We start from the raw sequence: 20,563 nt of genomic DNA, 5'->3' as shown, positions 1-20,563 counted from the left end.
CACATATTAGTGTTCTTTGGGTACAAAGTGAGCTGGACAGTGATCTGTCACTAAGACTCAAAAAAGACCACTAAGCTGGAGTTGAGCAGAATTGCAGTTATGTCTGAAGAAACCCGTCTTGCAGCAATTTCTGACATGACTGTGGTTATCATGCTTCGGATTTCATGGAACAAACCACTGTTAAGTGCAAGTTGCACAGAGCAGAGATCAGTTATTTAGTACACAAAAGGCATGTGCAGGCTTGAGGGTCTGTTGCCTGGGATTACATGAAGGAGAACTCAGAGGAGGAATACAGGGCTAGATTCAAAGAGAGTTTGTATTGGTGACTGAAGTGAACTGGACATACATTGTTAGGTTTTCCTGTGTGGGAGATGAATAGGTTTTTGTGGTCACAAATTACAGGGTAGGAGTACACAGACATGGCAATGATGGATGTGATATAAAGCTGTCAGTTTACTAAATAAGTAAACTTTTAGTTTGGTATGCATATTCTTTTATCCAGAGCTGAAGTCATGATAAGGTTGAAAGCCATCCTGATTTTGGCAGCTGCTTGTATATTTTTTTTCACCTGGGAGCAGAATTCAAATTATTTCCAAATGTTTTCTCTAAGTTTGTTCATCAGTGTGAATCTATTTGTGACACACATTTACGTGGTCTTCGAAAAAAGCTACCTCAGGAAGAGAATTTAATTGCCATCCAGATAATGATGCCACAAGTTGAAAAATTACAATATCTGACCTTCCCATCCAGAAGAAAAACACCAAACCTCATTAGGTGATCTCAGTATTTCGGTGAAAATCTAGTCTTCTGACTACCTGTTTAGCTTTTAAGAGATGTATGTTATCTGTGTGAACATGCAGGTTTTCACCTCTGTCTAATGATTAGATATGATACTCAACGTGTATAAAGTACTTCTAAGAAATCTAGAAGGAGGGATGAAGAAGTCTTTTTAGGCTGAATTCCTATATTACATAAAATTGAGAAGTCTAGTGCTGTAACCATGCTTGTGTTCAAGGTGCTTCATCAATTAAAGCTGCCTCTAGTTATAACAGAACCTCTGCTTATGCTTATAACTCTAATAATATATTTTTCTGGGTATTTTCTCATGCTGCCAGTGTTCACAACTTCAGAAGTTATTGACAAAAATGTGTGTGGTAGAGTGCTTCATCTCACTGTTCATTTGTAGCTTTTCTTCTGGCCTGAGCAATAATTGAGGTCACCGTGATAGAATAGCGTTGCTTTGTGATTCTCTTCAAAGTCTTGTTTGGTTATTAAATATTTCAGTGTATGTCCAATTATGTCAAGTTATTTGAAAGCAGTTTTTGAATATTGCTGAAGCTCTTTATGAGCTTCATACTCAGATGGTATTTTCTACATCTTTGTGAAGTAATTGTTAAGATCTTTCTAATATTGCTGAATATGGAAGCAGCTTCATTGGACAGCTAAATTACATTGGAAAATAACATGAAATGAGATCTAAGTTTATGAATTTATGTACCTTTTACAACCTTGTAGCTTTTAAACTAATACTACTTTAAAGTAGTTTACTCAACCATTATCTTGTGTCACTTGACAAAGTATGGATTAAGCTTAAAAATCTCAATTTAGATACTTCCTTTAGGCATAGAATGTGGAGTCTTTATGTAAGGAGTGATCAAGTTGGCCAAAAAATTGTTGAAAGAAACTGGATTTTTTTATTAATTCTTTTTTTTCCCCTCTTATCAATATGTTGGATTTGCTGTACCTTCTGAAGTTGTCTGGGGTGCTGTAGAGTTACTTCTAATTCCACAGTTTTTAGGAAACACCTGGACACAGTACACTGTCAGTGGCTGTAACAGTATTGTTAATCCATCATTTGCTCTATGTCAATTGAATTTTCCTATTAGAAAAGGGGAAAAAACCAGCTATACTGTAACAAGTTTGAGTGTGGCTGCATCCATGAACTACATTAGATATAACCTCATGAAAACTACTTTTCAGTTCTGTTAATTCTGTGAGTTTAGAGGCTTTGTTTGGGGATTGATATCCCATTTTGTGCTACATGCTTTGTAAACAGCGCAGAGAAAATACACTCTCTGCTCTAGAGACTTGGAAAAGACCCCATGTTGTTCAGAAACATTATAGCTGGATTTAGTGTTTCTAGCTGTGCAGGCTGACTTGGGACCTTAAAGTCCAGTTGCACAATTTCTGTCTTACATTGTCAGCAGCAGCTCAGGCTCCTGAAGCCGAGCTCTGTTTCCAGTTCCATGTGAATCACTGGAGCCTGGAGTTGCACATATGTGGCTGAGAGCAGAACTGAGAGAGCTGCGTTGAGCTGATAGCCTTGTGCTTGTCATTTTGTTAACAAACCTGCCATTAACATGCCAGACAGAAGGGATTCCAGCTCATTTTCCAGTTTCCCATCACAATTACCTTGATCTTTTGGTCTAACAGAAATCAAAACATCTTCCCTCCTTGTCTCAATTTCTACCCTTAGCATCAGTCAATGTGACTGACTAGATAAAAACACCAAATAAATTGAATTTAAAAAAGAATTGGTTTTATCACCACCTTTTTGGAGAAGAGCTATTCCATAAAAAATTAAGCAGTGAGGTTTTTTTCCCCGTTAATATTTTCATTTCCTTTGTAGGAGATTTGGATTATCCACTTTATTTTATGATATTTAGGACTAATGTATTAGACCAAAGTAAAAGACCATCTAGAAAATCTAATGCAGATTATAGCCAGCAGAAATTGTCAAGGATGTTTGCTTGAGAAATGTGTAGGAGAAAGAATATTTTTTTTATAATGTATTTAATATCTGCTAAAATTCAATATAGTGTACAGAATATTTGCAATCTTAGGAAAACTACAAAAAAGACATCTTCCAACACTTAATGTTTTATAACAGTGAAATTAAAATCACAGCTATGAAAACATTTTTTTTCCTACAAAATCTGAATTTTTCTGACTTCTGTAAATGCATCCAGTAAAAGCAGATCTAAAGTTCATGAAAGCTGTCAGGTATCTTAAGTAAGTGCTGCAATTTAGAGGAGTTCTTATGTCACATCCATTTTAACAGCAAAGTCAGTAAAGCTACTACAGACTATATCAATGAGCATCTGCCTCCAGGTATATTCTATATAGGTTGACTTGCTTTGGGAGTTTTTTTGTGGGTTTGTTGAGTTTTGGGGTTTTTTTCCCTTGTGGTTAAGGTTTAGACCTCTTTTAGAATGGATAATGCTGGTGCTTTGTTCAAGATGCTACACACTATTGGCCACTTGCTTTGAGAGCTTTTGATTTTATTTTCTTTGTTTTTAGCAGTCAAAAGAAAACTCTCTTACAACCTCTTCTTGGTGGTCTTAGCTCACAGTTGAAAATATGCCTCTGGAGTTTACCAAAATCTTTGTACCACTATGGTAGCCAGAGAAACTGTGTCTGCTGTGTCCGTTGTTGGTGTTCTGCACATGTCACAGATATTCCCAGAATTGTATGGTCCAACTTTGATCCTGTTCCTGCCCAGCTTGGAGGAGCTGAATAGTTAAGTGATGGACTTCCTGGCAGCACAGACTGTCCCACAGGAAGCTCGGAACCCCTTGAAACACTGAGTACATTTTTAACTCCACCCATACTTTAGACATTTGCCAGGAAGTTTCAGGATAATCCCATCATTTGTGCCTTGATTTAAATCTGACTGAACACTGAAACTTCTCTTTTTATTTTCGAAAGGAGTAGTAGTTTTTGCACTTGTGTATCAAAGGAATTCTGGCTTGCACCAGGACTGGGGTGCTCTGGTTAATATTCTCCGTCCCAGCCATAGTTGCTTTTCTATTTGTGCTTTCACTGTGGGGCTGGAAACGTCCTATGAATGCCAGCTGATGCCTGCAATAATTGGTCTCTGAATAAAGAACAGCATTCCTTCCCTACACACCTGCCCCATTAAAGCATGCCCACTCTTCCACCACCTCAGCTCACCCGACAGACACGGCTGATTGAAGCTCCTCAGTTGCTCCTGTCCGTGGGATGACGAGAGCTGTCAGGCAGCGAGGCTGTTCCAACGAGCTTGACGCTAATTGCATGTAAAAGCACCTTCCAACTGTAGGCAGGGTGCTGTAGCTGCAGCACTAACTCCAGTGAACAACAGCTGTGAGGGTATAATTCCTTTTGCATGGAATCCAGCCTAAATGTACGTTTTGTTGATTTTATTTTGACATTTTTGGTGGCGTGTCTTGAAGGTGGAGAAAACTTTTCCTCTTGTTACCGAAACTAGAAGAACAAGAAAGCTGCTTTCTCTGGCTTTTCAAAAGCTTCAGGATAGAGTCACTTCACAAAAAGAGGTTGCGTTTGGATCTAACAGGAACGGGGTTATTAAATGCACAAAAAAATAGCACAGGTCCTTTGTGTTTCCTTTTTGAGTCTCGATTTGATGTAGGTTTCTGGAGCATCATCAATTGATCAATAAAACATGTTAGACTGCATGCTAGTACTGATTAATTCACACCTTTGGTACACAGTCAGAAACAAGGTGAAGCCTGGTGTCTATAAAGGGACTTGCTAAGTGCATTAGCCAGTTGTCTGCTAATGTGTGCAGTGTGTCTCAAGAGGGCCACCCTAGCAATTCCAGCCCTGGACACCTGATGTGCCAGTGGCATCAATCGGCTGCGGCAGCGTCGTGAGTGGAGGGAGGTCCAGCCATATATTTCCAGGTCTCACTGAAGGATTGAGGGGGAAAAAAAGAAGTCTTGCTGAAAAAAACTAGTCTTTATAGTCTGGACTGTTTTAGCAAGACTTATTTAAAGCTGTATTTTAGCCTTCTACCAAAGAAGTTTTTGATTATGTGCTTGAAAAAAGACTCTGTTGCGAAGGATCCCGTTTGCTTATTTTGCATCTTTTTTTTTTTAAAAAAAATTGAATTCCAGAAGTGGTGGCTGTACACTGGAAGAGCTGCTTTTCTCCCCACACAGGAGGACTCTTACACATTCCCAAGTGGCCAACTTCTGACAGCTGTGTTTCATTCATTTCTAGCTCTTTTCCTCTCCCTACATATAAACTTTTGTGGGAGCACTGGTGAATTTTACTGGAAAGGATGGGAGGGTTTCACTGTGCTCCCCATGTTGCATTACCTGACCGGGTTCACAAGTTCTGGCCTTTTTATAGTTGGTTATGTCCAAATTTATTCCAGTCCTTACTGAGTCTGTGAAAATACAAAACTGTTAGAAAGCCAAGCATGCCTCTTTGGCCATGACACTTTGTAAATCTGAAAGCAGGAGTTTGTGAGGCTGGTGGTCTGCTCTGGACAATGTCCCTGAACAGCCAAATGCTGGGCTGCCCTCCCGGTCACAGATCCGTGTGAATTTGCTGGTCCTTGAGGTGTGATCCCAGGCCTTGGCCTCCCCTCTGCAGGGATATTAGCACACTGTGTTGATTTTTTTCAGGAAATTCTTGTTTCTAAGAAGCTTAATGTGGGATTCAGATGCCTAAACACAGACATTGAGTTCCATAATCAGACTTCCCGAGCTGGTTCTATGGTGCTGGGGAGAACAGTAGGAAACTAAAGGGAGATGTGGATCATCCAGAAGTGGCAGCTGGAAGCCAAGGAGATATGTTGTGGCATCTCAGGTGGCACTAATGTTTGCAATCATATGACTTGGTCACACCTTTGGTGTCTTTTAAACGGAATACTTTGGCAAATGTGGGTGAAAGGGAGAGAGTGATGTATGTGGAAAAACGTAACCATCCCTGACTACTGATTCAATGTACTACCATATTTATTGCTGGAAAAGCTGGTTTAAAATCAATCTTTACTATCATAGCATTTTTTACTCCTGATGTGTTTGAGTATTTGGCATACAGTGCACATTTGTAGTTTTGAGAGAACTGGCATTAATAGCTATTAAGTAAATGCATGGCATTGTTAATTACCTCCAGTCACGTAATTTATTGAACTTGCAAAACTGAAGTTCTTGAGTGCTATGACTAATTATAAGATTGGAAAATTAATCCAGAAGTGGAAATTACAGCCACACTTGAAATGTCTCTCAGGCAACTTTGATCATTTTCCTATGCTTTTATCCACAGGTCTCTACGAGGAGATACGTCAGTGCCGTAAGGCCTGTGGAGAAGCTCACATGAAAACAATCCTGGCAACAGGTGAATTGGGGTCCCTTGCTAATGTCTACAAAGCCAGTATGATTGCTATGATGGCAGGTAAATATATGTGGTTTTCTTTTCAAGCTAAGAAAGTCTTTGCTATATTATTTATGATGCTTTAAAAATTCTAGTCGTGGAAGTTTAGTTTTGTCGAAAGTAGAAAAAAACTGTTGTGTAGCAATTACTGAAGTTGCAGGTGTAATGATGAAGTGTCACTTGTTTTGTATAACCTACAAAAACGGAATGAAATGTTAAATAACACTTAAAACTGCTGAATGACAGGATTTGTAGGAACAAGTAATATTTGTTGTCAAACATCTGATCCTTGGTATATTTAATAAAGACACATACATTTGGGGCAGATAGACTTATTGAGGCAGTTGTGGTGACCTACAGATATGATGTTGGGTGACGCCATGTCAGCTTATTTTAAATGCAGGGGGAACTTCCCTGTGAAGGTTGATGCTGACAGCTCTCATTTTTGGTTTGTGGTCACTTCTTCTGATCACCTCTGAGAGGTTTGGGAAACGAACTCTATGGGAAATGCAGTGAAGGGAAGAACATCACAGGCTCCAGCAGGCACTGAGATGGGCTAGTTTATAACTGGTTTTAACTGGCACACTCAAAAGCAGGGACTCTCACTACCAGCAGTTAATTGACACTTCAAAAGGTGTTGTCTTCCCTGTCTTTGAAAACTTGATTACATCAAACCTGATGCTCAGAGTCTGTCTGTCTTTTATTCTGAACCTTTCAGCTGAGAAACACGTTCCCATGAACAGGATAGAGTTTTTAGGGGCTATGTATACTTTGTAGGGGTTACCTTTTTGCACAGCTATAGCACCCAGATTTACAGCAGTATATTGTCTCTGCTGCTTTGGGGCTGTGCTGGTACAATTTTTCCTAGTTTACCCATGACTTTGGATCTGTGTTTTAATGCTATCTTTAAGATGCAAAACTGGGAATTTGCTTCTAGGCACTTGCTTTTTCCACCATGCTTGAAAGAGGGCTCTTCAAGTTCATTTCTGGAAGTTGAAAGATATACTAAGAACCCCTTGGGTTAATCTGTGTTTTAAACTTCCCCTCATTTTTGTGTTGATTTTTTTTTCTACTATAAACTCTTTGTACCAGGAATTCTTGTTGTAAAGCAAGTGTCTTGGCAGTATTTAAATATTCAACTTGCTGCTGACCTCACTGTCACCATACACAGTACTGTGCTTATCTGATTCAAATGGAATGGAAAGCGTTTGAGGCTTTTAATATGCTCAGCTACAATGTCAATTAGTATCATCAGACACAGAGGATCAGTACTATGCCACTAAATATTGCTTTTAATTAGAAGAGGTGTAAGAAATACACATTTCCTGTCATTTAAACTGATGTGCTAATCATTATGATCACTTCTCATAACATGGAGTAGTGAAAAATTCAGGTTATTTTACCATTTTCGGAATTTTTGCTGGTGTAGTTTTTTTGAAATACAGCAGATGGCTCTATTGTTAATGATTTTCCTTGCCTAGTTATTCATTTTACAACATACTTATCCATCTGAATATATGCAGTAATTTCCTTATTTCAGTCTCTTGCTTTTTCTTCGAGGGTAGGTGTAAAAATAAGAATTTATTGGTGCCCTACACACATGCATTGAGGGCCAGATTTTCAGACTCCAACTTGTCAGAGCTGGTGAGAACCTCAAATTCCAGTTGAATTTTGTTTGATTTGTATACTTGTAGCATTTGGAGCAAGTGGTTTGGCACAGTAGTTTTAAATCCTAGCTTTAGTATCCATTTAGTATCCATGTTTTTTTCAACTGGCGACGTGATTTAAAAGAAAGAAAAAAAAGCAGATGATCTTGTCAGGCCCTGGCAGGTTTTATCAAATATCAAGCAGTAACAATGCTCATAAACTTGACCCTAGTACTTAGTTTTATATGAGGAAATTAGTTACACAGTATAGTGAATTCAACTCCAAAACTGTCTTTAGAAGTTTTTCCTGCTCCTGTCCTTTACAGCCAAATTTGCTGCTCCTTCAGCTGTGCTGTTGGAAGTGCTTTTCATGCTGTGTTGTAAGCTGAGTTTTCAAAGTAATGCAGTTGCAAATTACTCCAGAAAAGGATGAACTAGTTTGCTGTGTGGCTTTGATTATTTCATTATTTGGCTTTTGCAATGTTGGGTTTTTTTGTAAATGGTCACAGCCTCAGTAATCTGGTTTACAGCCTTGCCTTACATGCAGTTGTATCAGTGCAACTGAGGACGTGGTGTGCAGTCCTCACACTGTTTTCACTTCACTATACATGATGTCAGCCTATCATGTAGGGAGCACAAAATCCTAGATGTTTATGTTGTCCTTGCCGAGCTCGCACACGTTTCACCCAGATTCTGAAGCACAAAGCCACTAGACATGTGGCAAAAAGTATGTAAAATATATGTATTTCCTGTGTGTCTCATTTGTGAGACTCGGAAGGCTGAGAGAGTAGCACAATACTGATTTATCAGTAGCTCTGTGGTTGAAAAGCTTGCCTGGGATAGGTGGGACTTGGTTTCTAGGACTGAGGTTCTTCTGCGACACAGAGATCAGTTTTACAGTGTGTTTGCTGTTAAGCATCTCAGTCCCTCCTAAGGTTGTTGTGCTTTGCACAAAGCAGTTAACTGAGCAGGGAGTACAACACAGATGTCTCCTTTCCCAGATAAGTTTCCAAAATTTTTATATAGTCTCCCTTGTGCTGGGTGAGGCATTATTGGCGTATGCTGGGGACCACAGCATGTTATGGTTGGTCTGATTCAGCTCTCAGGTGGGGGTTCAGTCACTGGATGTGCAGCCAGGCTACACAGGTCACTCACTTGGAAAGGGATGGTAAATGTTCAAAAAATGGGCACCTCCACATTGGTTGGGGTTTTAAAAGAACACTGAGGGCGGTGCTCGAACTGGGGAGATGTGCCCACGCACTTTGTGTTCAGAGGAGGTTGCACAGGGCACTTCCACAGGCAAACAGCTGCACTCTGCACCACAGCCCTGGCAGGACTTGTTGGAAGCCATCCCCTGCACACCAGGGAGTGAGGCGTGCAGATCCCAGCACTGCAGTGGAGGTGGAGGCCAGTTGTAGAAATGGTGCTTTGCACGACATGCCCGTGTATAGGATGTTAATCCTTGCACCTTCAAGAACTTGGGGAACAGTGTTGCTTCACAGTGAGATACGAGACTAATTTGCCTCTGTTTGAATCCATGGCTCTTGGCTCCTGTTGTCTCTGGAATAATTCTCCACAGCTACTTTTTCTTCATTTCTCATGAGGAGAAAGACATCAGAACGGGAGCAGGCACACAGTTAACTTAAATTCCTTTAACCGTACGATTACAGACTTGACTGACATGCAGTAAATTCTACTGGAATATTTAAGAACCTATTTCTGAGTGAAAGAGGCTGACAACCCTCTAAGGACAGTGACTCACCTGGCAAGAATAATCCTTGCAGTGCTAAGGAGGACATGATGGCAGGTAGCATTGCACATGAGTGGTTCCAGTCACTGCCAGAGGAGCTCATTGTTTTCAGAAAGATGACCGAGACAAACTCTTGGTATTGATTTCAGGGAATTTTTGGTCATTGATTTTTAACATCCACTGCCATTTCTTGAGCTCCTTGAAGTCCTGATGGTGGTTTGAGTACATGACTTTCTTGAGAAAACTGACTGCATTTTTTACTCTGCTTTGGGACAATGAGTAAACCAATTAGTGGTTTTCACTGCCTGGTATATACCTGTGTGAGTCACGGCCATTTCTGTAGGACACATTCAAGTCTGTGTCTTTGTATTCTCTTGGAATAAACAGTCCTAAGGAACACAAATGGGAGTGCCTGACTCCCCCATGATAGAGGTAACTATTCTCTCTCCATCATGGTGTCTTTAAGCAGTTCTTGTACACGCTATGAGAGGTAGGCCATTTTTAACTTTTATTTTTTGACATAAAACATGAGAAACTGCCAAGCAAACCAGAGAAGGAAGGGAAAGATGAACTTGAAGTGGGAAAGGAGCACTTCAGTAAAGTTGTTGATGACTTAATTGCATATTTCAGTCATATATTAGGTTTTTTATTCTGGAAGCCCACATTTTAACCATGTTACCTAATTACAAAGTCTTTATTGTTCTGTATAACAATTCATATTCATTAAGGTGGAGGAAGTGATTAAGTACTTTAAAAGTGAAAACTTCATCTATGTCATTTTGACAACTGCTCTTGATAGAACAGCTCCTTTTGCATCACGCTTTGGGAAGCTAAGGGAGCACAGCAGTGACGTGGAAGATGTTTGTTTCCATTATATATATCTATATATCTAAATAAGTACCTGTGTAAAGATCAGAAAGGAGTGATATATGTTCTTTTGCAGCTTTAGTAATGTGTGGGGTTTAAACAATTTTTTCATAGGCCATTAAGCAGTTAGTCAAATAAATTTTATGTTTAGATACTGACTAATGTAAACACTGAATTTAGAAAGGGAAGGAATTAGTGCTAAAACAAAGTAACTTCTAAAGCCTCTAGCACAAACCCCCCTGTAAATAGTAGCAGAAGATGGCTGAGGCAATAAGATGATAGTCTAGAAGAGGAAAATTAAAACACATTAAATGTATGAGCAGAATTTTTTTTAGATCCTTCGATGCTGTTTATTCCAAAGTGAACAGAAATACTATAGCCAAACAATGAAGAAAATCTTTTGTGTTGCAGTTCACAGGTGAGCAGAGATGTTTTGGAACATCACCAAATAATGCCTGGCTACACAAAGCTTTTACTTCATCTCTAAATAAGGTTTTTATACTCTGAATAACATTAGGGAAGACAAATTGTAAGTTACCAATAGCTGTTCTTGTTCTGAGCACTGCCTTGCAAAGATTTCTTTTGAGCAGGGCTCTGTGGTGTGGCTGTAAACACGCTAGCACTCATCCAAGTGCAAGGGATGACCTTCCTACTGCTGGATGTGGACCACCATGATCCAAAACTTCTGCCAAGCAAGTGTTTCATGCAAAATGAAAGAGGCAAAGGAAACCAAACTAGCAAAATTGACTGAAAAGCTAGGGGTGCTTTGCACAAATGCAGCTAATGTAGGAAACAAGACTACTGAATAAGTAATAATACTTGGCACTTAGATAGCACTTTATGTCTTCAAAGCACACGCCGACATTAACAGAATAAATCTTACAATTGCCTTGTGAAGTACGAGACAAAGATAATAACAGACAAGTCAGAAGTCAAACTGAGATCAGTCCTGAGTTCCTGGCTTTAAATCTTGTGCTCAACCCAAAAGACCGGGGTCCCCTCAGTAGCATGTGGGTTGTATTATATATTGATTTAATTATGTGTCTACAACTTCAGGTGTAATTTGATACCAAGTCAGACAGCTATTAGAGCCCAGAGCGTTTCCAAAGGAAAGGCAAGCCAAGGGAGGAGGCTTGGTAACACATATAAAACAAGATTTCAATTTGTGTCTTGTTTTATGTGTCTGAAATACAAACAAGTGTACTGAGTTTACAGTGTACACTTTATGCTGTAAAAGGTCCATCAGAAATCAGGGGCAATATGTGTCTGTCATCTAAAAGCATCTCCTTTGTACAGAGGTGAACTGCCTCTGAATGCTTTTGAGTGTGGCAGATGATATTAAGCTCTGGTCTGCAAGTCCAGTATAAGGCTGGGAGCAAATCTGTGAGTCTTTACTGAAAGTGTGGGAAGAGGACTTACCACTGACTACTGACTCAGGCTTTCTCAGCTGTGGTCTGGTGGCCATTTCCTCTCCCTCCAGCCAAGCAGGAGTCAGAGTGAATTGTGAGGGGTTTGCTGGCTGTTCCAGCTTGACTGCACTCACTGGCTGGGGAAGACAGGTGTTGAAATGCAGCATATTCTTGCATCTCACTGCTTGTCTTCAGAGAACAAAGCACAGTGTAGAGAGAGTTCTCCCTCCTGCGTCATCAAATGGTGGCAAATAGTCCCAATTTTCTTTGGCTGTGATCTTCTGGCAGTACAGATTAGATCTAGTGTGGGCATGAGCACATTTCAGAATTTCTATCAGTTCACTGAGGCTGCATAAAATGATGTTTATGTCAGGTCTCTTCTGTTTGCGTGTGTGCAGACAGTACCTCATTTGTCCAAAGATCTGCTCATTCCTTTAGAATTTTTAGACAAATTTGACCTTGCAGATAAATTCAGCATTTTGCACCACGCAGATGGAGCATTGTATGTCTTGAATATGTAGAAGTGGTGGCAGTTGGGCACTTTAAGAGGTTTATCAGCACAGTAATTAATGCTATGGAATTATATTGGAAGTTGGTCACTTTCCTGCTACAGCAGATGTCCTTCATTCTGCACAGTCTGTGGTTGTTCTGCGTGTTCAAAACTCTGGTTAACACCACTGAAAGTTTAGTGCAAGGATTGAGCACAAAACCCCCTGTGCAAAACCAAGATGCACAGCAAGTTAGTGACAAGTCTGTCTCAAAGTTCTGAATGTTATGCACTACCAAAGTTTTTGAATTAGGAGTTAGATCAATAGATGGATGGTCTTTTAAAATATATTCAATGTAAAAGAGGTCGGCACAGGAACGAGTGACTTCATTTGTTCTGGTACAGAGTGGGGAGAAATAAAAAAGCCAGTAATATAAAAATGCAGATAACTGCATGTTCAGTAAGGCACTACAAGGATGCTCCCTTAAATGAGATAATTGCCTACAAGCTTGACAGTGAAACTGCAGCTAATCACTAGAAATAATGTGGGAGTGATAGATAATCTCAGAGTCGAAAAGTTCTAACAATGCAATCACAATATCCTCATGTTTGAATTACTGGTGAGAGTCCATACAAAGACTAGTAACACAAAAAAAAATGTGGGTCTTGAGTAAAGCAGACCTAAAATTCTGACTGGAACTCAGTGATATATGTGTAGGGAATCAGAAGTGAAGGAATGGAAAGTGGCTGAGAAATGCTAGGGCAGGCTCTAATAAAAAGTCTTTCCAGTAGAGTCAACAGAACCCTGCATGGGTAAGTGGAGACAGAAGTAATACATAAGAGAAACAGAGATGCTGGGGGAAAAATAAAGTTACAGAGATCTGTGAAGGGAGAACAGAGTTAGAGTGTATACAGTAAAACCTCATTTGCTGGCGGTTTGTTAAGCTGGAAATCCACACGTGCATGCAGTGCCATGTTTTGTTACACATTTATTTATGTGCTTTCTGGACTGTGTGGCTGCCTATACAGCCATATCTGGGGGGAGACTTATCTGGGGACATTCATATTTGTCATAACAGGATGCCTGGCAACTCAGTTTGCTAATTTTGTGAAAGGTCTGTTCTATTGATGGGATTCTTCTGTAATCAGAAAATAGGAATAGACACCCTCGAATGAAGTCAAAGAGGAAATACCAGAGTAAAACAGATGACTTGTCAGCTTTGTGCCTGTTTGCTTGATTTTGTGTTACCCACAACACCACTTGACTTTCTCCCTCCACCATCCCCACTTTTGAAAGAAGTGCTATTTCCAAACACTTCCCACTGGAAGAATACCAAGTCAGGAAGCCACCAAGAAGAGAGGTTTGTGGTAGCAGAATGACTTCTAATAAACATATCGTCACTTCTGACAACTATCTTGCCTCTCTGGTTTTCTGTGTGTAAAGTTAAGATTGCACATTTTATAGGACTTCTGTGAGGTTTAGTAAATTAAGATATAAACAGAAATATGTTCTTCTCATTAGAAGGTAGAAATTTCCCGTGCCTGTGCATGAAGATGGAATACTCTAGGTCACAACTGAAATTGAGAAAAAGAGCAAGAAAAAGCCCGGAAATTTTCTGGTGGGAGCAGCTGACCCTGATTTACTAGTACAGCCATCCCTGGGAGCAGCAGGGAGGTGGGAGCTGGCGCAGCTTGCTGTGGTACTCCAGGCTGATGGTATTGTGTGTGCCCTGCAGGAGACAGCAGCAGCAGAGGTCACCTCCCTTCAGCTGTTTTCATAGCACTCCACCCAAAACGTTCTTTTTTAATGAAGGAGTTTTGCTGTGATTCCCCTGTGCCTGTTCTGTTGTGGTTTGGTGTAGAGGGGCAGAAGTGTGGGAACTCCCCAGAAATCCCAGGCTTGTCCTTCTCTCTGAGGAAGAAGGTTTGATCTGCAGATTTCTGCTTTTTGACCTTTAAGAAATTGGCTATTTTTCATGCTTCAGCCTTTGGAAATCAGTTGTGAAATAGCAGGTTACAGTGAGTAGGCAAGTACTGACAGTGAAAGTTGAGAGGGGTCAACCTTGTGTTAGCAAACTGTCCCCAGTGCCTGGAATAGCACTTCACTTTTGCTGATATACAAGATCTTTCCAAAGCATGTTAATTAAGGAATATCTAAATGGTATACTTTCAATTTATAACAACTGATGCAGAGAGGTGAGAAAGCACCCCTGTTGCGTTAATTTTCTCCATGAATGAAACCTTGTTTCTATGTTAAATAATTTGTTAGAATTTGAGTTAAAACTTGTGAAGTTTCGTATCACCTCAGACTCAGAAATTGTTGCACAGTGAATAGTTCTAGTCAAACATGCCATCAAAATAACAGGGCTTCCTAGGAAAAAACTTTGCATCTGTGAAGCTCCAGTATTGAAGGTAATGGTTTGAGAGAATGCAATTTTAAAACATGGAAATATTATGTAAAATCAATAGATGTACAGGGTATTATTTATTTCTCTGATATTGCAGGTTGATTTTTTTATGCTGTCAGCAGCAGGTGTTAAATTCTACTAAACCAGTGAAAAATAGAAATAAATATTTAATTTACTGTATCTATCAATTATATAAAATTGGCTTATGAAATATTAAAGTATCTTTTAAGAGATTGCGAGTAGGAAAACTACTTAGAAAATCCAGTCCCTTATCAGAAACTTAATATAGATGTGGAAGTAAACTAAGCATGATTTTAGGGTTGTAGATCTGGGAATTTTTTTGTTGGTTTTTGGGGTATCAAGGCCCAGTGATCGTGCCTGCCTAATTTGAAGGTATGTGCTCATAGCAGCAGCACAGCAGCAATGTGGATTTAGACTTCTAAAGAGAAAGAAGTTGAATGGAAAAACACACTAGGAATATGTGATCTTGAACAGAGTTAGGTTATTTTAAAAAACTAAGGACACACATTTCAATTTCACCCTAAGGAACAGGAATACAGTAGAAAATAAAGAAGAATAACAAGAGATGAGCACAAACATAAGTAAAACACATAAAAGTTGGACAAAAATATGAAACAGGATGTTTTCCATAAGGAGGGTATGGATTGTTTCGTTACCTGGAATGTTAAAGCTGTATGTTAAAACACACTGAGATCAATATAAAGACATCCACTAACTTTTAACAAATCATGTCCTAGTGGTGCTGACACTGTATTTCAAAGTGTGGTGATCTCTTCCCCCAGGCAACTATCAGCAAGACAAGAGGGCATGGTCTTAAGCTCTGCCAGGGGAAGTTTATGTTGGATATTAGGAAGAAATTCTTTACAGAGAGGGTAATCAGGCATTGGAATGGGCTGCCCAGGGAAGGGGTGGATTCTCCATCCCTGGAGGTTTTTAAGGTGAGACTGGATGTGGCATCAAGTGCCATGGTCTGGTAACCACGGTGGTAGTGGATCAAGGGTTGGACTTGATGATCTCTGAGGTCCCTTCCAACCCAGCTGATTCTATGATTCTATGATTCTGTGAAGTGCAGAGAAACAGGCTGAACACCCAGGCTGACTGCTGGCTGCATGATGCTACAGGCACATTCTTCACTGAGCTAAACAGGACTGTTCAAATGCAAATGCATTTATGCTTGTGTTTGACATTGTTCCTTCCTAAGGGTTTAACCAGAATTCAAAAGGTCTTCTTAATAGACTTTGTCAGCCTATTTAAGTCATTTTCTCAAAGGAAAAGGTTTCTGTCAGAATATGACCATAGGATATAGCAATATTCTTCAGGAATGTGCTCACTTCAGTGACTTTTCCAGGTTGCCTCTGTGGTCGCTTGCAGTATTTTTGGTGAGTTGCACAAGGGTCTTGAACTTCCTTGGTAGGTACCTGGGTTACTTGGAGCTTGTCTCACAGCCATTCTGTGTTCCTCTGATTTGTGTTGCCAAAGCTCAAATTGCGTTGGGAAGATGTTGAAAGGAATGGAAGATAATCCCTTCTTTGGTACTATATTTTGGAATTTCATCCCCTGAGAAATCTTCCTGATGCATTTGGTTTGGGGGGGGGAGGGTGTTAATTCCTTTTCTGAAATTGTAGTTTTTTAAATTCAGCATCTCTCAGATAAGACAAATTCTGGTTTCTGACTATGCTTACTTGATAGTTACTGGAGACAATGGCTTTCCCAGAGCTCTCTGTAGTAGTTCTGCCTTTGAGAGATTTTTTTCAAAGACAAAGTTGACAGCAACTTCATGGCCTTCATGGCATGTCAATGGGGATTTGATGTCCATTTGTCGTTTGTACCTTTGATGCTTCTTCCCCACTAGCATTTGGGCTATAAAGTGATTTCCCTGCAGTGTGCAACTGTAGCTGATTTCTCAAGTTTAGTTCTCCCTAAATCGAAGATGTAGAAAAGATTCCTCCTTTGTGATGCCAGGACCTCTTCTTAAGTAAAACATCCTCTGCCCATCACCTCTGCAGTTATGTTGCAAATCCAGTGCCCAGTTTACCAACCTATCCCAAAGATCACAAGGGGCAAGTGTTGTAGTTTATCAAGAAGATCTGTCAATTCATCTCAAATGGACCAAAAAGGAAACAGGTGGTGATGTTCCATATTGCATGCATCAAATTAAACTTCAATTATGGAATACAAAATCGTGAATAATACATCTTCAAAGCCCTCCATCCTGCTGGTCCAGGCTAGTGAAGCTGAAGTGAACTCAAAGGAAGCACAAAGCCTTACTCATAAATGGAGCTTTGAAACTAAGCTGAGCCCCAGGATGAGAAAACAGCTTGGTGTGGGGTGTGATGGAAAGGGATGCCATGTTTTTCATGACTTCTAGTCCCTAGTTAGAGGAGGGGTAGCATTTTTCAGGTGGTGCTCTGTATATGGTGTATATACCATATACATGCCATTGATAGCTAAGTAGTTACTTTTATGTTATATTCAGGTACTGTGTTTGCAGCTGCTCTGGATGTAAGCAAATTCATGCTTGGTTGCCAGTTGCAGCACAGTTGCAGCTTCAAGGCAGACTCCTCTGGAACTTCAGCTGGATGGGCTGTTGTAAAGATGCTGTTTTCAGTGCTTTCCAGTGTCTGGGTTAGAATTACAGCTCACTTACCTTTAAATTAACTGTCTTCAGAGTGCACTGCAGAAATGCTGGTTTGTTGCTCAGAGGTAAAACAAAAAAAAGCTTAGTAAAATAAACAGAGCTACTCCAGGCTTTTGAACAGCTTGGCGAGTTCATTTGCAGAAACTTGGTTGTATCATGAAGTAAAAACTGAAGCCAGGAGAGAAACATAGGAAGAAAGTAATATTTTCTGCTGAAATGTTGAAGAGATTAAGTGAAAAAAAAAATAATGTTAGTGAGGGGTGGAAAGAAACTTTTAGGTTTGAAGTGTTCCTGTGCCTTTTTTACTGTCTTAAGAATGCAGTTTTGGAGTGAAACTTGGGGACATGCAGAGCACTTTGTCATCTATGTATGAAAGTGCTGCACAGGAGAACAAATAATTAGTAATTAGTAACACTGCTGCATTTTGTTACTCCTTCCTGTCTGATGTCTTGTTCGTAAAAGACAGAAGCAGGAGAGGTCTGAGGTTATTTGAGGGGAATTTTTAAATGGTGGAAGGCAAAGGGAAGGTAAGAAAAGAATCTGTTCAAGTCAGAAGAAGGCAACTAATTTGGCATTTGAGGTATAAGTGATGCATTCTGTATTATTCATGGCTGTGACACTGGTATGGCTTGTAGGTTTTCTAAGTTTTTGTTTGCTAAATTAGGTGGGACATCACATAAAGAATAAAGTAGTGAAACATAGAAAGATTTAGATCATCATGATCATACAAAGCTTGCAGACTCCTTTCCACAAAATGTGGATAGCTACAACACTGATTTTTATGTTAATTTACTAGTGAATAATTTAAAAAGACCTGTTTATTTTTTAATAAAAAGGAAAGATATAAATTGGCTGAGTGTTCCTAATGTTACTTACAGCTGCCATTGAGCAGATGTTAGGGATTCTTAGTGGTATGCTAGACCAAAATAAGTTTTATGAATAAACAAACAATTTCTTTTTCTACCGCCTCTTTCAGGCTGATTCTCTCCCAAATTCACAATAAATGGTTTTTTAAAGTATTCTCATAAATAATTACCTTTCTTGTGGCACTTTTTTCTAGGGACTTGGATTTTAATTACAATGATGAACTGTTTTAATAAGTTGTTAAATAATTTTATCATTTTAGGACTTGAATCCATTTTCCATTTCTCTTTGACTTCGTTGGTTCCTGGGATTTTAATCCTTTTAATTCCTGCTAATTCACTTGATATTGCACTTTCACTCCCCCTTATAAATTCACATTGGAAAAGTAAACAGCATGCCAGCAACATCTTTTTCTTTTGAACTCTACACACGTACACCTACCTTAGCTTGCTGGTTATCAATGGTCTCCTGTTACTAGCAACCATTTTGTTTAACTCAGTCATTTTGATCACAGTAAGGATGAAATGATAGGTAATTAAATGGAGACAATGTGGTTTTGCTTTGGGCTAATGTCTGGGGGCCTTAGAGCACTCTGTGGAAGATGTGTAGCAAAGCAAATTCAGTGCTTAGTTGATAGATAAGGAATATGCAACACTGCTATACTCCACTTCAGAACACTGTTTTCCGGTGTAAATACTCATTAGATACCTTTCTGTGTGATTTGATGTAGAGAAATGCTGAATGCATAATTCCTAATAACTTTTTGCCCTTCGTGTCAGAAGCTCAGGATTAGGAAAGGAAAGCTGTAGACATGGTGGTCGTGCTTCCTGGCGTGGTGGTGGCACTGTCACTGCCACTGCAGTTTGGCAAGTGACAACTCAGTAACACACAGGTAATGTTTTGCTTAACCACCTCTATTTCTGGCCATATATAAGTGTGGATGAAAAAGTCATCGATACCAGAGTGAGGCTCTGAAATATCGCTACAAATTTTACATAGATGATTTTTTTTTCCTGTAAGAAAGACATAAAATGTACTGTCTCAATGAATAGTGACATTTAATAACTTGCCACTAAATACCTATGAGGATATATGCACATCTAACACAAAGAGAGTTTGATATTCAATTTCTTTCATTCTCGGTATTTCAGTAAAAAGAGTGGAATGTCAAAGTTCAAAATGATAATATATTTCTAGTGTACATTTTCAAAAATATAAACCCTGTATATAAAGTGTAGATTTGAAGATTGAAATATCATCTTCATTTTGCCAGCGGACTAACAGAATGAACATTTCTCTATCAGTCTCAATTATTTTTTAACCAAAACCCAGAGTTGTTTAATTAGATTGTTGGTACTTCTGGTTTGAGATGCTCACCATGATTGCAGTCTGTGATAAGATCAGCACACAGGCTGTTGACAAATGGAGGTGGAGAACAATGCCCCAGCATATTAAATACCTTTTTAAGAGTTGCTGCCTATTTCTGATGGTGCTTAAGGGTCTTTTTGATTTCCTTCGTTTCTTAAAGTAGTGCTTACGCCAGAAAAGTCTAACTGAATTTATCAGCAACACACCTTCATAAGTCATCCCTTTGAAATAAAATTGTTAGTTTTGCTATGTAAGCATTGTTAATAATGCAGTGGGAGTTAAAAAAAAAGATTTCTTAAAAAAACCCCAGAAGTGTGTCTTTTCCTGACCCCCAGCAGAGAGGTGCCTTCTGCTTGGAGTGTGGCTGCACAGTCAGGGGGTTTGGTTGGTTCTTTTTTGAAGGGAACTGGCAAGCTTTTCGGTATTCAGGCTACCCAAAGCATTTGCTAGAAGCATTATAAAACAACCCTACTGACAGTGGTGAGAGCACCTGTCTGTACCTGGAAGTTACACGTGGGCTTTTGCCAGGTGTCAAATTAGCAAGGCGGAGAAAGAAAAAGGAGAAACTGAGGGGCAAAAACTGGGAAGCAGGAGCAGTGAGTAAGACTAGTGCTTTTTAAAAACAACCATAGCTTGCCCTTGTCCTTATGCTGTTGGTGTGTAGGTGAGGCCTTCCAAGGTCTTATCCCTTATCTTATCCCTTTAGATATTTGTTGCATCAGGAGTACACCTGCACCCAGGAAGCCCGTGGTAGGCTCTACGTGTTTGCAGCTTGATTATATTCGGGACTTCGGAGTATCATAAAAAATGAGCTAAAAATGCCGAACATTTTCCGTGATTACTGGAAGTGGAGTATTCATCCCTCTATGCAAGCCTTCGAGTAGTCTGTTCTACCTGATTTGTAAAAGCCAGGTGGAAACAAACACAGCACAGATGAGTC

The 20,563-nt window shown here is 39.6% G+C and overlaps 1 protein-coding gene across 1 annotated transcript in view; it reads left to right on the top strand.

Moving 5' to 3' along the window:
- Positions 1–20,563, top strand: part of DERA (deoxyribose-phosphate aldolase) — a 53,284-nt gene that overhangs the window by 17,260 nt on the left and 15,461 nt on the right. Inside the window, exon 6 of the mRNA XM_017823983.1 lies at positions 6,058–6,186. Within this exon, the coding sequence (XP_017679472.1) occupies positions 6,058–6,186 (129 nt within the window). The remainder of the gene's footprint in view (positions 1–6,057; positions 6,187–20,563) is intronic.

Source organism: Lepidothrix coronata, unplaced genomic scaffold (genome assembly GCF_001604755.1).
Source record: "Lepidothrix coronata isolate B3197 unplaced genomic scaffold, Lepidothrix_coronata-1.0 Scaffold107, whole genome shotgun sequence".
Taxonomy (NCBI): domain Eukaryota; kingdom Metazoa; phylum Chordata; class Aves; order Passeriformes; family Pipridae; genus Lepidothrix; species Lepidothrix coronata.
The sequence above is the reverse complement of the archived record's forward strand: the minus strand, read 5'-3'. Positions and strand labels throughout refer to the sequence as shown.